General features: G+C 47.0%; 3 protein-coding genes across 4 annotated transcripts; 1 reads left to right on the forward strand and 2 right to left on the reverse strand.

Moving 5' to 3' along the window:
* Positions 1–730: 730 nt before the first annotated feature.
* lcmt2 (leucine carboxyl methyltransferase 2) lies at positions 731–5,230 on the reverse strand. The gene is made up of 14 exons (XM_079358021.1): positions 4,883–5,230; positions 4,298–4,422; positions 4,035–4,116; positions 3,758–3,938; positions 3,521–3,677; positions 2,965–3,154; positions 2,565–2,672; positions 2,335–2,422; positions 2,040–2,252; positions 1,720–1,965; positions 1,531–1,628; positions 1,242–1,429; positions 1,018–1,153; positions 731–940 (listed from the first exon to the last, which is right to left on the reverse strand). Exons 1-14 carry the CDS (start codon positions 4,928–4,930, stop codon positions 776–778), a joined length of 2,025 nt encoding a protein of 674 aa, XP_079214147.1. The 5' UTR covers positions 4,931–5,230; the 3' UTR covers positions 731–775.
* A 1,578-nt stretch (positions 5,231–6,808) lies between these two features.
* On the forward strand, positions 6,809–11,416 carry rab5b (RAB5B, member RAS oncogene family). Its single transcript, XM_079358039.1, has 5 exons — positions 6,809–7,098; positions 7,245–7,396; positions 7,532–7,654; positions 7,777–7,870; positions 8,173–11,416. Exons 1-5 carry the CDS (start codon positions 6,933–6,935, stop codon positions 8,286–8,288), a joined length of 651 nt encoding a protein of 216 aa, XP_079214165.1. The 5' UTR covers positions 6,809–6,932; the 3' UTR covers positions 8,289–11,416.
* Positions 11,417–12,055: 639 nt separating this feature from the next.
* Positions 12,056–16,050, reverse strand: dbr1 (debranching RNA lariats 1). 2 transcript variants are annotated; one of them, XM_079358029.1, is made up of 9 exons: positions 15,970–16,050; positions 14,852–15,069; positions 14,639–14,763; positions 14,471–14,551; positions 14,305–14,390; positions 13,996–14,220; positions 13,826–13,903; positions 13,606–13,751; positions 12,056–13,227 (listed from the first exon to the last, which is right to left on the reverse strand). In XM_079358029.1, the coding sequence occupies exons 2-9, from the start codon at positions 15,046–15,048 to the stop codon at positions 12,468–12,470; spliced, it is 1,698 nt and encodes a 565-aa protein (XP_079214155.1). In that variant the 5' UTR covers positions 15,049–15,069; positions 15,970–16,050; the 3' UTR covers positions 12,056–12,467. The 2 variants fall into 2 exon arrangements, with proteins under 2 accessions (XP_079214155.1, XP_079214154.1); XM_079358028.1 differs by having other exon boundaries at positions 15,846–16,016.
* Between the last annotated feature and the right edge of the window lie 122 nt (positions 16,051–16,172).

The following is a 16,172-nucleotide window of genomic DNA, read 5'->3' on the forward strand; positions in this document are numbered from 1 at the left end:
GCAATGTGTGTGTGTGTGTGTGTGTGTGTGTGTGTGTACCTTAAAGACCTGAAGAGAACATGACATGCTTCTAGCTTTAAGACCAACAACATCCGCTGTTAAAACAGGAAATCGATGCAGGAAGTGTAACATCCTGCAGTTCCTGGAGTGTCCACTAGAGGCTGGCTGCAGTACCTGGAGTGTCCACTAGAGGCTGGCTGCAGTACCTGGAGTGTCCACTAGAGGCAGGCTGCAGTTCCTGGAGTGTCCACTAGAGGCAGGCTGCAGTTCCTGGAGTGTCCACTAGAGGCAGGCTGCAGTTCCTGGAGTGCCCACTAGAGGCTGGCTGCAGTTCCTGGAGTGTCCACTAGAGGCTGGCTGCAGCAGCACAGGAAGTCACATACACACCCATTCAAACAGCCTGTTTTTACAGCAGACATGAACATGTTTACAGCCTGCTTCAAAAAACCAAATAGGTGTGATTAGCTCATGTCTCCATCCACACACACTGTACGGGGGGGGGAATGTTTTGATGACTCAGCAGTTTTGATTGGATGAAGGATCAGAGTTATTCACAATAAGGCGTGTAGCTGAGCTGATTGACAGGTGGGCGTCGTGTAACGGTTTGTCAGGAGGCTTCAAACCCGCCTCGGCTCCAGCTCTCTCAAAAGTGAGTCCTGTGAGAGGAAGTTGGTTTCTGTTTGACTCGTGATCAGTGTGAAGCAGTCAGCGCACGTGTGCATCATTTAGGGATTCAACTGGGTTTTTTTTTAAAGAGAAAAACCTTCAGTCCGGTTCATCCCAGTGCCGGTCTGAGGTCTACAGTAACAGGTTGAGGGTTGAAGTGAGTCCCGAATGAGAAACAGTTTCCTCCTCCACCAATCAGGAGCAGCTGAGGTCCTTCTGTGTCCGTCAGCTCCGAGCAGAACGAGTGCAGCATCAGAGGCCAGGGCACGGAGGTCTGCAGAGACCACAACACCAGACGCTTTCAAATAAACGTGCTGCCAAAACACGGCTCGAAAAAGCCAATGAACTCACCGTATCCAGACTGAACTCCACGCTGCTGCGTGTCGTCAGGTCGATGATGAGAACGCCTGGGACGCCATCTGAATGCAGCCAAACTCCTCCCACCACCACCAGCGTTTCACCCACCACGTGAGCACAATGAGAGTACCTGAAACAAACATTTAAAACATGCAGGAAGCAGCTCTTAGCATGGAGTGAAAACAGGTCTGGGTGAGGTCTTTGATCATTGGACACACCTGGGGAGAGGGCGGGGCCGCACCTCCAGTCTCTCCCAGGTGAAGCCTCTGTCAGCGGGCCGTAGAAGAGCTGTGTCTCCCAGCGGCACCCCGCCTCTGGCCAGTCCTCCAAACATCACCGCTCCCCCCTGATATGAACACGCTGCGTGAGAGTGACGAGCCTCGGGTACTGCGCCCTCTACTGGCATCTGAAAATATTACACACACACACACACACATACAATGCCGTTATGTTGTAGAATGTGCACTGTTCTAATTTAATAAACACAGATAGATAAATAAATCGAACCTCGGTCCAGTGCTGCCGGTCCAAACACAGGAAGTGACCGTCTCCCAGAGCTGCCTCTGATTCATTCTTTCCACCAAACACAAACAGGAAGTCTTTACCTGCAGTGAACATGAGACGGTTTGTGGATGGAATAAGACCGTGAGGATGAACATGTATGATTTCTTTTTTCTTTTTTTTTTTTTAAATCACCTTCTCGACTGAGCGTAGTCGCGGTGTGCCTCCATCTTGGCGTTGGCGTTTCGCCCGTGCAGACCAGCTGCTCCACGCTGAGTTTGACCGCGCCTCTGTCCTCTGAGTCAAGAGGAGCAGGTGAAGCAGCAGGGTCAAAGGTCACTCTGAAAAGGCCTCCGGTCGGGTTTAAAGGAGAGGAGCGGCCGCCGTAAACCACAAGACCTCCTGCAGGCAGAGAGGTGACGGTGTGGTAGAGTCGAACACCTGGACACAAAGTCATCACCAGTCAGAAAACAACAAACGCTCAGTTCAGTACGGCTGACAGGAAACAGACTCACCGAGATCTTCAGATGGTTCCACACTCACAGACCTCCAGCCTCCCTCCCCTCTGAGGAGCATCCTGCTCCCCGCCCCTCTGCCCTCTCTGCTCGAGCCTCCCGTCAGCAGGACTCGGCCCGGGCTCACCACACCGGACGCCATGCCCAGCCCCTCCAAAGTGACCGGTGCTGTGTGCACACTCAGAGCGGGCAGGGTGGACGGCACTGCACACGCTAACCACAGATACAGAAACAAACAGAGGAAAGGTGTGAGCTGACGTTTTATTCTCTCAGAGAGAAATAAAGTGTGAGTTACCTGGAGCGTGAGAGAGTAACGCCTGCGACATCAACGAGCCTCGAGACGCAGTGAGGATGAAGTAATGTGAACACTTCTGATGCCACTCCTGAGCACACAAACACAGTTTTCCATTTACACTAGAATATGTCATATGCAAGTATTGTTGCTTTGAAGGCTTTAGAAAAGGACGAGGACACGTCCTCCTCATGTTCACCTTTCCTTCAGCTTCATGCGACAAACAAGCTCACCTCATATTCATCAAACGGCTCCAGACTGTCCACTCTGCGTCTCTCCTCCTCAGGAACCAGCTCCAGGTAAAACTCGTTCATATCCAGACACGTGCACCGCTCCCAGCCCTGAACACACACACACACACACACACACACACACACATCAGACTTTAAAAACTCAGAAATCATGACTCATCAAACATTCAGTTTGATTTGGACTTTTTTTTATTTCATTGGGTCGATGTTGTTGTTCGCCCCCTTAGGCCCGCCTTATGATGGATCATGTATAAACGGGTCTGCAGATCCGATCTGAACAATTTTTCTTTGAGTAAAGATGCTTCCTGGAGCACAAAGACGAAAGCTGCGTCTGACTCACACTCAAAAGTAACACGAATATTGTTAAGTGTAATCTGTGCACCTTGTCCAGGAACCTGCGTCTCTGTGCAGCAGTGTCGGGGTATTGTCGAAGTGCGTGCAGAGTGGAATTCAGTTTCAGGAAATGATCTTGCATGATCCGACCGAAGGGATCGTGTGGATGCATCTGCTCGTACATGACGAAGAGCGACTGAGTGAGAAGCTTCGCAGCCCACCGAATGACGGCGTCCGACCTGAAAGACACAAAACACAGAGGACATAATTATTACAAACACTGGGACAACTACAGCCCATGACAGATGATCATAATCACATTATTATCTCAGTGTTGCATCAAACTGAGCAGCTGTGTCTCATTGAGTAGGGTCGCTCGTCTCTTCATGAGAAGGTCGGGGGTTCGATCTCCAGCTCCTGCAGACTACGTTTCAGACGTGTCATTGGGCGAGACTCTTAACCCCAAGTCGCTCCCCCAGTACCTCTTGTACATGACGTCATAATGCAACACATGCATGGCTTTACACGATCATGAAGAGTGCTTCGTGTACAAGACATCGGACACAAACAGGATGATATGGATTCCCTTTAAGGATGAAATTTACCACTGTGTTTCCATGTAGGTCAGGACCACTTCAGAGAGAATTAAAGTGGGGGCATCCCAGTCCAAACCAGCTGCACGTAAAGCCTCCTCCACCTGGGACTCTTCTCTCACATCCACCCCGAGCAGTCGGTACTGAGCGCTCAGCACGTACACAGGTTCTGAAGAAACATGGAAGACAATATTAGTGACATGAAATGAAGCCTTTTTGGAGTGAATGTAGCGTGTTTGAAAGAAAAACCTGCAGGAGAAGGTAAATGGGAGTCTAACGCCCCCCTCAGTGTCACATCAGACGTGATCAGAGACGTCTTTCTCCGAGCTACATCGGGAAAATCCACCTCAAACACGACGGCGCTGTCGAGAGCTCCGTCTGCACGCAGGCGGAAATATAAGGAGTCAAATCCTGCACCCAGAGACAAGATCTAAAAGAAGAAGAAGAAGAAGTCACATGTGGAATACAGAAATATATAAATGCAAACTCGACATGGAGATTATTGTAATTGAAAATACAAACATGCCTGTCTGGTTGGGCAGCTTTCAGTGACGTGCAGAAACGTCCTCACACAGTGATCAACAGCTCTCCAGCGCACATAGTAGCCCCTGAAACAGAGAATTAGTGCACTTCAGAAACACACTGTGTCCCATCATGGCAGACTACCCTCTTTCCCCCACAAAACCAACCACACTAAAGGGAAAAGCAGACGTCAGTTTTTGTCTTTGACTCTCTGAGCTGAGCCTGTCGCACACACGATGAACACGACCTGATGTACAGTTTGCGGACCTGTTGATGAGCGGGGCTCTTCTGGTCACTTTGCACACAAAGTGTTGGAGGAAATCATCGTGGAAGTAACCCTGCGCTGCAGCGGACACCTTGCTCACAACGCTGCTGTCGTTTGTCCCCTGAACCTGAGACGAAGAACACACACACACACACACACACACACACAAGATTGTGAATGTGAGTTTAATTCTTCCTGGTTGTAGAAATACAACACTATACAATACAATTTCCCTCAGGATCAATAAAGTATCTATCTATCTATCTAACACTTTTTTAAGAGCCCATTGAAATATTTTTTAAAGTAAACTCAAGAACTCAAGTCACAGAAATCATTTGAATAAGAAACGTAGGACAGGACTATAGGGGAATGAATAAAAGTCGCCTTATATATATTATAATATATATATTAAATGATGCTTCATGTGTTGTATGGTTAGATTGTTGTGTTTAAAACTCTAAATGAAGAATAAAGACGGATACTGTGGGAACATAAAGAAGAACAGTTTATGACGTTCAAACTCTATTTTATTAGAATATATTAATCTGGGTTTATTTCTAAAGACAGTAAATAAACGTTAAATGTACCGCGGAGTCCTTCGCCTGCTTCTTCTTCTTCCGGTTTGTGGTTGGCATGACGTCGTCAAACTGTCATATTTTAACACATATTCAAATTTAAAAGCATTAAAATCCAAGTTTACAGGTGAGTTTCAGGACACGGCGTGTAGTTCATCGATGTAAACAATTCAAACGTTCTTCCTTGTGGTGAAGAAGACTTCCGGCTGCGCCACACAGCGCCCCACCCGGCCTGGAGGACACAAAGAAAACTACTTCGTTCATCGCTTAGCGGCAGATTGTGAACAGCGCTGAGGCGAATCAGCGCCCCCTTCTGGACAAAAGCAAGGACCAAAATGAAATACCGGTCGAATAAATAAAATAAATGTGTTAAGATTTTTATTTAGCAAATGAAGCTACCCGTGATCTGCTTTGTCAGGCCTTGCTAATGATAATGATCGGGTTCGTTTTGACACAATTAAAATATTTAATCATCAGACAATAAAACGGACATAAATTGATGGCGCATTGCATCTATGTCGATACATTTAAAAAACACATTATAAAATAAACAATATAATGAATGAATGAAAATATAAATGAATAATATAATAATACATTTGATTAAAAAAAACATCTAATAAATAAATAAACCGAAGCGACCCTCGGTGAATGCGGTACTTCGTTTGACAATGCGGCACTCAAAGCGCATGCGCAAATTTCCAGGAAGTGTTAAGCAGCTGATAGCCCAATTGTCAACAGTTAAGCCTGCGATACCTTCACCGCTCAAAGGACAGCAGAAGAGGTGAGTATCGATAGTTTTAGACCCCTCTTGGGTTTCTCACGTTATCTAGATGAACACTGAGAATGTTCGAGTCTGTTAAAGCGTCCAAATGTGAAGCTTGAGTCAGTTTAGTCCGACCTGAGAGCGGTGTCCCGTTAGCACAAACACCGCGAGATAAGAGCTGCTGATCTGATCACATCTACAATACAAGACCTGCTGCAGCCCCTACCAGGCTCCTCTAAACACAGACGTGCAGGCTTTGACTCATGTGTGACACCTCTCTGCCGCAGGTCTAAATAAAATGTATTATGATGATGATGATCAGCTGTGTTGTTGTTGTTTATGAGGAGCAGCATCCCTGCACGAGCTCGAGTTTCAGAGCAGAATAATGAGACACAGTTTGTGATGGATGATGTTTTCAAACTGCGGCTCTGATCCAAAGAGGGCCTGCTGCTGCTGCTCACTTCTCTTGTTGGTTTGAAGTCTCCACCCTTCCTCATAAACACAATCTGGAGACTTCTGGATGCACCGAAACAAGATAAAGATAATAAGATAAACTTGCAATTAAGTGTTGTCCCCACGCCAGGATTTAAGACCGGGAGAGATTCTCCTGTCGTAGTAGAGATACTCTGATTTCCATCCATTTCACTGCAAAACTCCTGCTTTTAATCCTGTTATGTAAAACTGTTAATTACCTCCTTATAAGTTTCTAAATTTTTTTTTTTTATATTGTTTGTAACGTGTGCTTTGGTTTTTTTAAATGCGCCCATAAATAAAATGTATTATTGGTGAAAATCCAACGTGAACACCACATCAACAAGAAACAGAAGTTACGGTCAGAGCTGCTAGGGACTAGCTGGGTCGTTGGTTCAAATCCCAGTGCGGACCAACATATGGAAGTTGGGTTGGTAGTTGGCGAGGTGCCAAGGCAGCAAAAGACTGAAGCACCTCCTGCACACTGTCAGAACGGTCCGAACACCCGAGTTAAAGTTAGACAGTTCTCTCTCTCTGTTCAAATATTACTGAGGAACGTTTTTAAAACAGCTTTGGTACCTTTATAAAACATCAAAGTCCCACGTGTGCGTCCTTAATCCATCCTTCGTCCATCTGAAGAGGGAAAGAGCAGCATGAGTGCACGATGTGACCCTGCACCTGTCACTTCTTCCTTCAGACTAAACAAAGAGAGCAGAGAAGTGGAGACACCTCCGGCCTGCAACGCGTGACACGAGGACCTGTTAGAAACTCCGTGTCTCAGGGAGGAGGCCCGAGCCCCCCTGCCGTCTCCGACAGCGGGCCGCGATGAGCTCCAGAGGGAGTGGAGGCCGCTCCAACGGCACACTACCCCAGACCAAGATCTGCCAGTTCAAGCTGGTCCTGCTGGGTGACATGGCCGTGGGCAAGTCCAGCCTGGTGCTGCGATTCGTCAAGGGACAGTTCGACGAGTTCCAGGAGACGACTATCGGAGGTGAGGAGGAGGAGGAGGACCGTGTGTGTGTGTGTGTGTGTGTGTGTGTGTGTGTGTGTGTGTGTGTGTGTGTGTGTGTGTGAGTGTGTGAGTACGAGGCAGACGTGGTGGAAGCTAACGTGCGATTTCTCTGCTTTATTATCCAGCTGCGTTCCTGGCTCAGTCGGTGTGTCTCGACGACACCACGGTGAAGTTTGAGATCTGGGACACTGCGGGACAAGAGCGATACCACAGCCTGGCGCCCATGTACTACCGAGGCGCTCAGGCTGCCATCGTGGTCTTTGACATCACCAAGCCGGTAAAGATTGTCCGTCTTATTTTCACGGGAACATTTGTGAAATAAAATGAATAAGACATTTCTGATGTCAGACGGCTCATATTTATGAACAGCGTTCCCCGTCTCTGTGCTGAACTCGTCTCTGTGTTTCTCCAGGAGACGTTCGAGCGAGCTAAAGCCTGGGTGAAGGAGCTGCAGAGACAGGCCAGTCCGAACATCGTTATCGCTCTGGCTGGAAACAAGGCCGACCTGGCAGAGAGGAGACTAGTGGAGTACGAGGTAACTCGCTGCCTGGACTCCTGTTTTCTGTAAATAAGAAACAAGAATATTTCTTGTCATGTTTGTTTCTTCTTCTCTCACTCGTGGTCGTGTGTGTTGTATTCGTGTTTTCCCGCGTACAGGAAGCACAGACGTACACTGAAGACACCGGCCTGCTCTTTATGGAGACGTCTGCAAAGACCGCCATGAACGTCAACGAGCTCTTCCTGGCCATTGGTGAGTCAGTGATCCCGTCATTTAACGGGCGGATGGAGGAGAGGCGGGATTAACACAAACATTAAGAGTTTAACTGTTAATGACGGACATGTCGTTTGGCCTATTAGAACCTGCCTGTCATTGTTCCTGGCCTGTGATAGCCAATGAGAGCCTGAGTTGAAAGGACAGTCCACCTGCTGACTCCGAGTGTAACCCCGCCTCTCGCCCAATGATAGCTTAGATTGGCTCCACCCCCCCCGTTGACCCCAAACAGGAAGGCGGTGTCAACAGTTAATTAATTTCTTCCACTTTTTTTTATGCAGCAAAAAAGATGCCAAAAACAGACACCCAGAACCCGACCCACGCCGCGCGACATCGGGGAGTCAACCTCCAGGACCCGGACGCCCACTCCACCCGAGCCTGCTGTGGAGGGAACTAGACCCACGCCACCTCTCGCACCAGAATCCCGCCATCCGCACACGACCACAGCAGCCCTTCAAACATCCCCGTCCTCTTCAAGAACCGACTCACGGAGACGGGAGCCGATGCGGGGGACATCTGGTATCGACTCATCCCCCCCCCCTCACCCTCCATTCATCGTGCTGTCCGAGCAGAGGAAGAGAGAGAGAGAGACCCAGATGAGTTGAACGCCCGCCTTTCTTGACTGACTGAGATTCTTGGTGTGGCAGGAGAGGCGTAGCAAAGACCGAGATGGAGATGAGGGAACTAAAGACTGTGAAGAGAGAGAGAGGCCTGTTGTAGTATTTAGCACTTACTGTGTCATTTCTTTGTCTTCATTCTGCCTTGAATCGTTCCGGTCAGAGATTTGACGGCGTTAAAAAAAAAAAAAAAAAAAAAAGCACTTAACAAGCAGCACGTTATGAAGAAGCTGAAAAACCCAGTCGAGATGTGGAGACACGGTTTTGGGTTCGTCTGCTTTTTTTTCTTCTTCTTCTTCTTCAGAGCTTGCGTGCGCTCGCTTTGCCTCGTCGTCCTGAATCACAACCTGCTGTGAATACCGCCAAGTCATGACCTCCCGCCGTGCGTCCCGTCTGACCTGAAACACACACTAAGATAACGCTCACCGTTTCCCCAACACGAGTCCATTGGTACGTATTTATTCTCCCGCGGTGGCGCTCCAGTGTCTTCTAAAAAGGTACACGCACACGTTCTGTGTTCAGATAGAAACTCACCCTCAACTTCCACCAGATGCGTGTGCGTGGCGTGTCAGCTCCACAGGCTGCGTGCTCATTGGACAGCTGGAGACGTGAGATATGACAGAACCAGCGGCTAAAAAAACACACAACAACAAACGCACACGAGGTCGCCGTTCCCATCAAAACAGTGTTTTATTCTGAAAATAAACTAGACGTGTGACTTCCTGTCCCGCTCCATCTGCTCTGTGGTAAAACGATGCTCCGGGTCAAAACAGAAAATTTGTGCGTCTGCTGCAGAGAGTGAGTGATGCCGCTGAGACGCCGCGCGGCCGGAGGAAGCACACGCACACACACGCACACACACGCACACACACACACGCACACGCACACACACACACACACGCACACACACACACACACACACACACGCACACACACACACACACTGAGTCGAGTAAAAAAAAAAAATAATTAAATTGACACGGTTGTAATAACGGAGCGGAGACGGAGCGAACACGCGTCTGGTGGACTCCAGCAGTCAGAGTGATGCAAACGTTTGAACTCGTGAGATCAGTTTTGATGATTTGACTTTTTTTTTTTGCTTTTGGTCTTTTGGACTTTTTGCTCGTTAATGAAAGATTGTTTGTGTTTTATTGCCTTGCTTGAATGCTCATCAGCACCACTAATTATTCTGTATAGAGCAACGACATAGACTTGATATGGAGTGTGTGTGTGTGTGTGTGTGTGTGTGTGTGTGTGTAACTGTAAACTAACTGAGTCCACGTCCTTCACACCCAGAGAAAGACGCGTTGTGTCACACCAGATTTACGAAGCACCGGCCGGCCAAAATCCGCTCAAAGAGGAATTTCCGTCTTTTCGACCTGATCCGTACTTTTCACCTTCTGTGGTCTGAAAGAGGAATTAGTTCAGAATTAGTTCAGAAGGTTTCCGTGTTAATCCAGCAGATTGCTTCATTCAGAGCCCGCTGTACAGTCTGCTCAGTAATACAGTAATCCTGGAGGGGAAAAACTTCACTTCTTGTTTTTACCTCTTCAAACTTCTAAGATTCTGATGCATGCATGCATGCACGCACGCACGCACACACACGCACGCACGCACGCACGCACACACACACACACACACACACACACACACACACACACACACACACACACACACACACACACACACACACACACACACACACACACACACACACACACACACACACACACACACACACACACACACACACACACACACACACACACACACACACACACACACACACACACACACACACGGTTCGATGTCTTGCACAGAAGCACCTCAGCAGTGCTCAGGAAGTGAACCTGGACTCGGTCAGCAGCCGTTTCACCTGCCTGCACGGCGCCCTCTCTCGGTTTGTTGTTAACACACAAAGTAAACAATAATACAGTTGAATCTGTTTGATGGATTCACGCAAAACTTTTAAAGTACCGTTTCTGGTACTTTTAAAAACATCTTCCTCTTCCTGTGACGAGGACAGACGCTTACCTGAGTCCTGTTCATCGTAAAAACAAGCGAGTGCAGCTCTCCTCGAACCTGTCAGATCTTTTTACAACCCGACATGTAATAAAGGTCGAGGTTTAAAAAAACACTAGTTACCTTATTTATTGGAAACATAAAACAGAGATGATGATTGGTGGGATAGAATAGATTTTGGTGGCTGACGTCGTGATGTTAACTTTTAGAGAGAGGCTGAAATGCAGGAAGAGAAGAAGGCGTTCCATGAAACAGACTCCTCCCACTTCATTTAAAGCTCTTTAAACGAGCCGTGTGATTGGTTGCTGTGTGTGAGCTCAGCAGAAGAGAAGGAGTTCAGATCTGATGAAAACTCAAAAACAGAAGTGCCTACTATCCCCCGTTTTCTTTATTTTTCTTCTTCTGTGAATCCCGTTCTGGACTTTTCTTCGAGCGTGTGCTTCGTAGACAAACAGCTGAACTCTCGTTCCCCCCCTGACATCATCGTACTCTCAACCAATCACAGCGCACCGCGTCGTCTCCAGGCTGTCGTAAAGTGTCTTGGCTGTTTGTATGGATGTAAAGAGATCTCGTTGAATACACTGTATGTTCGATATTACTGTCTTAATTTTAATGAAGGCGTTAACGTTGATTTAGGCCGAGCACACTTGTGAACTTGAAAATGTGGACGTCGATGAGAATCCGGTTTTTTTTTCCAGATGGACTCGGGTGTTTAAAAAAAGAAAAAAAAGATGGCGATCTAATTAAGACTGGCGTGCAAATTGGCTTTTTGAATCTGTGCTCAACACTAACAGCTCATCAGCGACGTGAAAGCGTTTTTCATCCTTCAGGGCTCACAAGTAGGTTCACTGTTCTGTGCAATTAAAGAGACTAAAAGGTGAAACAACACTGGAGTTTGTGTTTCTTCTTCCATCTGCACATTTTCTACCTGAAGTGTTCAAAAGAAAAAAGTCCCGTTCATTTCCTCCATAGAGGATTGGGTTGTTAGCCGTGATGATGTCATAACCACGAGCGAGCCCGAGTGTGACTCGGTGGTTTGAGCTCCTGTAGGAGTTTTGCTTTAAGAGCAGGATTTATTCACAGCATCAGGAGAGAAGAACTACGCTACGCATGACCAGAGTCACAGGGACGCCTCTGATTGGATGAGCTCGCCGTTACCATGGAAATGTTTTTCCCGCCCATCAGCACCGAGTGCGAACGTTTAATGTTTAACCTTGCTGTGCTGCCGTCAACGTAGTTTCTATATCAACACTTGTACTGACCGTATAAACACTATGACTGCAGTGAAGTTAAAGAGGAAGCGGTCTCAGGTGCAATGCATCATGGGACGTGTAGTTCCTTGACTCTGGACAAAAAAAGTCGAACAAACGGTCTTCTACCTTTGACCGCATTTATATGTACTGTAGTTAGGAGTATTCAGGTATCTGGTTGTCATGGTTACACACTTCAATCACTTCATATGAGGATTTGACTGAGATTAGAAATGTCCTTCTGGAACCAGAGCCGCAATAATGAAAGGAAACTGTTGAAGGATGTTTCGGGTGCTGCTCGCCTCTCGCCCGACGCACGTGTGCACTGACAAACAAAGAGGTAGAGAAGCAGCCATGTTTAATTAAACTGAAGGGCGAGTTTTACAAATGGCTGTACATGTTTTTTTTTTAAAGTATTTACAGCAGATTTACCAACGCTCATGTTTTGATGTTAGAGGTACAAAAGTTTAAAAAAAACAATTCTGAACTTCTGATCCCAAACATCTCGTTTGTTTGATTAAAATCACATGAAACAAAGTGAAAAAGCTAAATCCAGAAACACACGATCGTATCAGTCTAACAACGCCACGCCTCTTCATTTTCTTTATAAAGACTTGAAGGATAAAGTAGTTGATGGATTTAATCGACCCTCTAAATGGTCTTTACCTCCTCGTCTCACCCTGCTCTCTAATCCTCCTCATCCTCCACCGCCGTGTAGATGACCTGGTTCCTGCGTTTGATTCGGGGAGTCGTCCCCCTGCTGCCCGGCTCGCCGCTCTCATCGCTGCTACGTTTCAGGATACGTCCTGCTGCAGCGTCCTCCTCCTCCTCCTCCTCCTCCTCGCAGCGCTCCTCCCGTTCTGCCGCAGGCTGAGCGCGGGAGAGCGCCGGGGTGGAGTGGGAGGGAGGAGGGAGGTTCATGAGGTCGGGCAGAGAATTCGGGGAGAACTCGGATTTGGGTTTGGGCAGAACCAAACGACTCGGTGTGTGGGTGTCACCTGCGGCTACGTCAGGGAGCTTATCCGCCTTCACCTCTCCTTTTGAGTTGCCCTCCTTCTCCTTCTCCTCCCCCTCCTCTTCATCCCACTCGTCCTCTATCGTGATCTCATCAGGGTTAAACGAATTCGACAGTCCTGAGGTGTCAGTCGGGTACTCGCTGGGTTCGTCTGCGCTGCCTCCGCTCTGTCCGTCTTCATCGTCCTCGTCTCCTGCAGCGCCGCCCTGAACTCCTCCCTGCGCCGCCAGGGCGTAGAGATCCGTGACTCCCAGTGTGGCGCAGAGCTCGGTGGTCTGCGGGTTGGTGCTGCAGCTGGGGGCGGCGTGAGGTTGGGGTTTGTTGGGGTCGTAGGCGGGCACAGTCCGGCTGAAGTTGTCTGGAATAGCAAGGTCTCCGCTGAAATCCTCCACAGCCTGCATCATGTCAGCTTCTGAAGCTCTGAAGTCCCACCTGATGGTCACAACAATCCGTGTTAAAGAAGAGAAACCTCACCGCTGAGTTTCCATTTGAAGCTCGTCTTATAGGAGATAGATGAAGATCAGTGAAACTATAAACTAAAGCACAATGAAGTCCTCATCAGAAAGACTTCACTTCAGAAAATTTGTTAAAAAAAAAAAAAAAGTTTTAATTTAGATCCATTTTTGTTTGGCTAGCTCTCTTTAATTTTTAGAATTTAGACTGCAGTACCCATTTTAAACACCAGGTGTCAGAGTTACACATACTGCATCTCTTTACATTTTTACAATATTCAAACATTCCCCCAGAAATGTTTGACTGTGGGAACCCTGCTGTGTTTGCATGTTTACGTGTGTGTGTGTGTGTGTGTACCGGTCGTGAAGGCCGTTATTCTCGGGGATGTTCCAGGGGTGAGGTGTGATCCTCTGCAGGCTGTCGGTGGCCTTCAGAATAGCGAGCCACTCCGGATCGTACTCGAGTCCTTCAGATGAACCCGCTCTCTCTGGCACGTCTACAATCTGCAGCACGAGAGCACGTGTCACTGTTCAGACGTACACACATTAAACTATCTGACAACCAAACGTCCTCCTACCTGTAAGAACTCCCTGTAGGGCAGACATTTATCCAGGGACAGGAATTTGGTCACACGTGGGGCCGAGTTGCCTTTAGGCTGAAAGCAGGAGAAACGCATCGATGCATCAAGAACCTAAAATGTTTCAAATCAAAATGTTTACTGACATACAACAAGACTCTGGCACTCACCCGATGCTGCATGACCGCGGCAAATTTGACATGCAAATGTGCAGAGAACCAGTAGCTGGGCTGGAGGTGAGCCAGGAGCTCCTCAGCAGGGGGACTCCCCAGAGTGTTGGACTCCACTTCCTGTCGCAGGAACTTCTTCTTTCGCAACAGCTCCCCTGTGCTCCCGTAGTGGTAGATCCCACGAGGCCAGTCATGGCTCATGAAAATGTCTATGGGCATCTGGATCTTTGTGGAAATGACAGTTATGAATGAAAAATGTCATGTTTTGAGGGAGAGTTTGAAGAGAGCAGATTTCTCTGTGATATTTACCTGCTTTAATTTGAACACCTCGATATTTCGGATGTGGTAAACGCTTCGGAGCGTGTCAGGATTGTAAGGAGGAAATTCATGATGACCTTAAAGAGCACAAGATTTCAGATAAACAGGCCAAAAACTGTGTTCAAAGTGTAAACTCTTAGACGTCACACAATCTCACCCTTTCTGAAGTCGTGTGATTTAAAGATTCCAGATAAACCACCGATTCTAATCCCCCTGTAACGGACCACGCCAGCATAACCTGGAGGTAGAGGGCGGAGTCAGGACTCGGTATTCAGAGACAGACAGGTGGAGAGAATAATTACTTTCATTGTCTGCTGCTCCGTACCCAGATAATAAATATTGGGGGCCACCCAGCCTCCATAAGGCAGTTCCTGCAGGTGGTTGGAGGCTTCGTGGTTCCCGCCTATGAAGATGGTCAGGACTGGAGCCTTCTTTTCTCCTGAATAGTATCTACAAAAAATAAAGATACAGTTACATGTGAGTTTTTAATCCTCCTATTCATTAAAAATGACCTAATTTACAGGAACAGGAAACTGACTTGTAAAATGTCTGCATCGTTCTGTACTTGGCCGGTACCGCCATGCACTTCATGTCTCCTTCATTTCGAACGGCCTGGAAGTCTCCACAGCAGAGCAGGAGGTCCACTTTCACCCCTTCCTTCTTCTCCAGGTAGCCGATCGTCTCGTAGATCTTGTCCAGCTCTCCATGACAACAGCCTTCCACTGCGATCTTCATGCTGCGCCGACGACAGGTGAGCTGAGGATTCAAAGAGAAAAATCATAGTGAGGGTTTGTTAACAACGCAGGTCACACCTACACATTCACACACTGGTATCTAAACCCTCCCGCCAACGAAGCAGCACGAGTTCAAGAATTCAGGATTAAGTCTCTTGCACAAGGTAGTGTGGCTCCAGGAGCTGGGCATCGAACCCTCAACCTTCCGAATGAGAGACAACTCTACCCACTGAGCCCACAGCTGACAACATGCAACAATTTCTCTCTTATTTTAAATTCTGATCCTATTCGAATGTACTCAGCGTGTCTATGGTGGCCCGAAAGGATCAACTGTAATAAAAAAAAAAAAAACGTTCAAATTAACAAAAACATATTTCATGACGCCATTAGGTAAACTGTTTCTGCACTTCATGAACGTGTCATTAAATACTTTTTCTCCAAGTTAAACTTTTTTTAGTGTGTCATTTAATAATTTAGCAGTTGACCTTGAAAGCTTCCGTACATTTTTAACCAAAAGTTGCCGCGAGATAAAAAAAAAACCCAAAAAGTTCTGACAATATTTAAGAATTCGAAACAAGAAATGAACAGACACCGGCTGCCTTTAACTTTATTTTTTTTAAATGACTGTGGTATATAACAGCTATCGCAATGGTTTGATGACAACTAATAACAAATTAGTAATTTGTAACTGATAAATATAATAACAACACAGCATGCTACATGTGCTAACTAGCGTTACGTTACATTGTAAATCCTTAAACCTCATTTAAAATAGATGACTAGACTAACACTACTTACGGAGACGGACGAGTAACAGGAGAGTTCGTGTGTCTATTTTCCGCCTCGTTTTGTTACAAAAGTGCTCTGAAATGCATGTTTGAGCCTCAAGTCAGCGCAACAACCACAGAACGAATTTTCCCACCTCGGGTCTCGCTGTCCACGCGCATGCGCAGAACGTCGCCGAGCTTTATTTTTTCTTTATCAGCAGCAGATTCGACATATTTATAACACGAGAGTTTTTTTTCTTCCTCAGTTTTTGTTATAATAAAGCGTAATAATATATGTATTTTTAATGTCTTTATGTTGCCATATATTTGTGTTTTCATTATACGGTTACCTGTGGAT

The sequence above is a fragment of the Symphodus melops genome (assembly GCF_947650265.1).
Source record: "Symphodus melops genome assembly, chromosome: 12".
NCBI classification, from domain to species: Eukaryota; Metazoa; Chordata; class Actinopteri; order Labriformes; family Labridae; genus Symphodus; species Symphodus melops.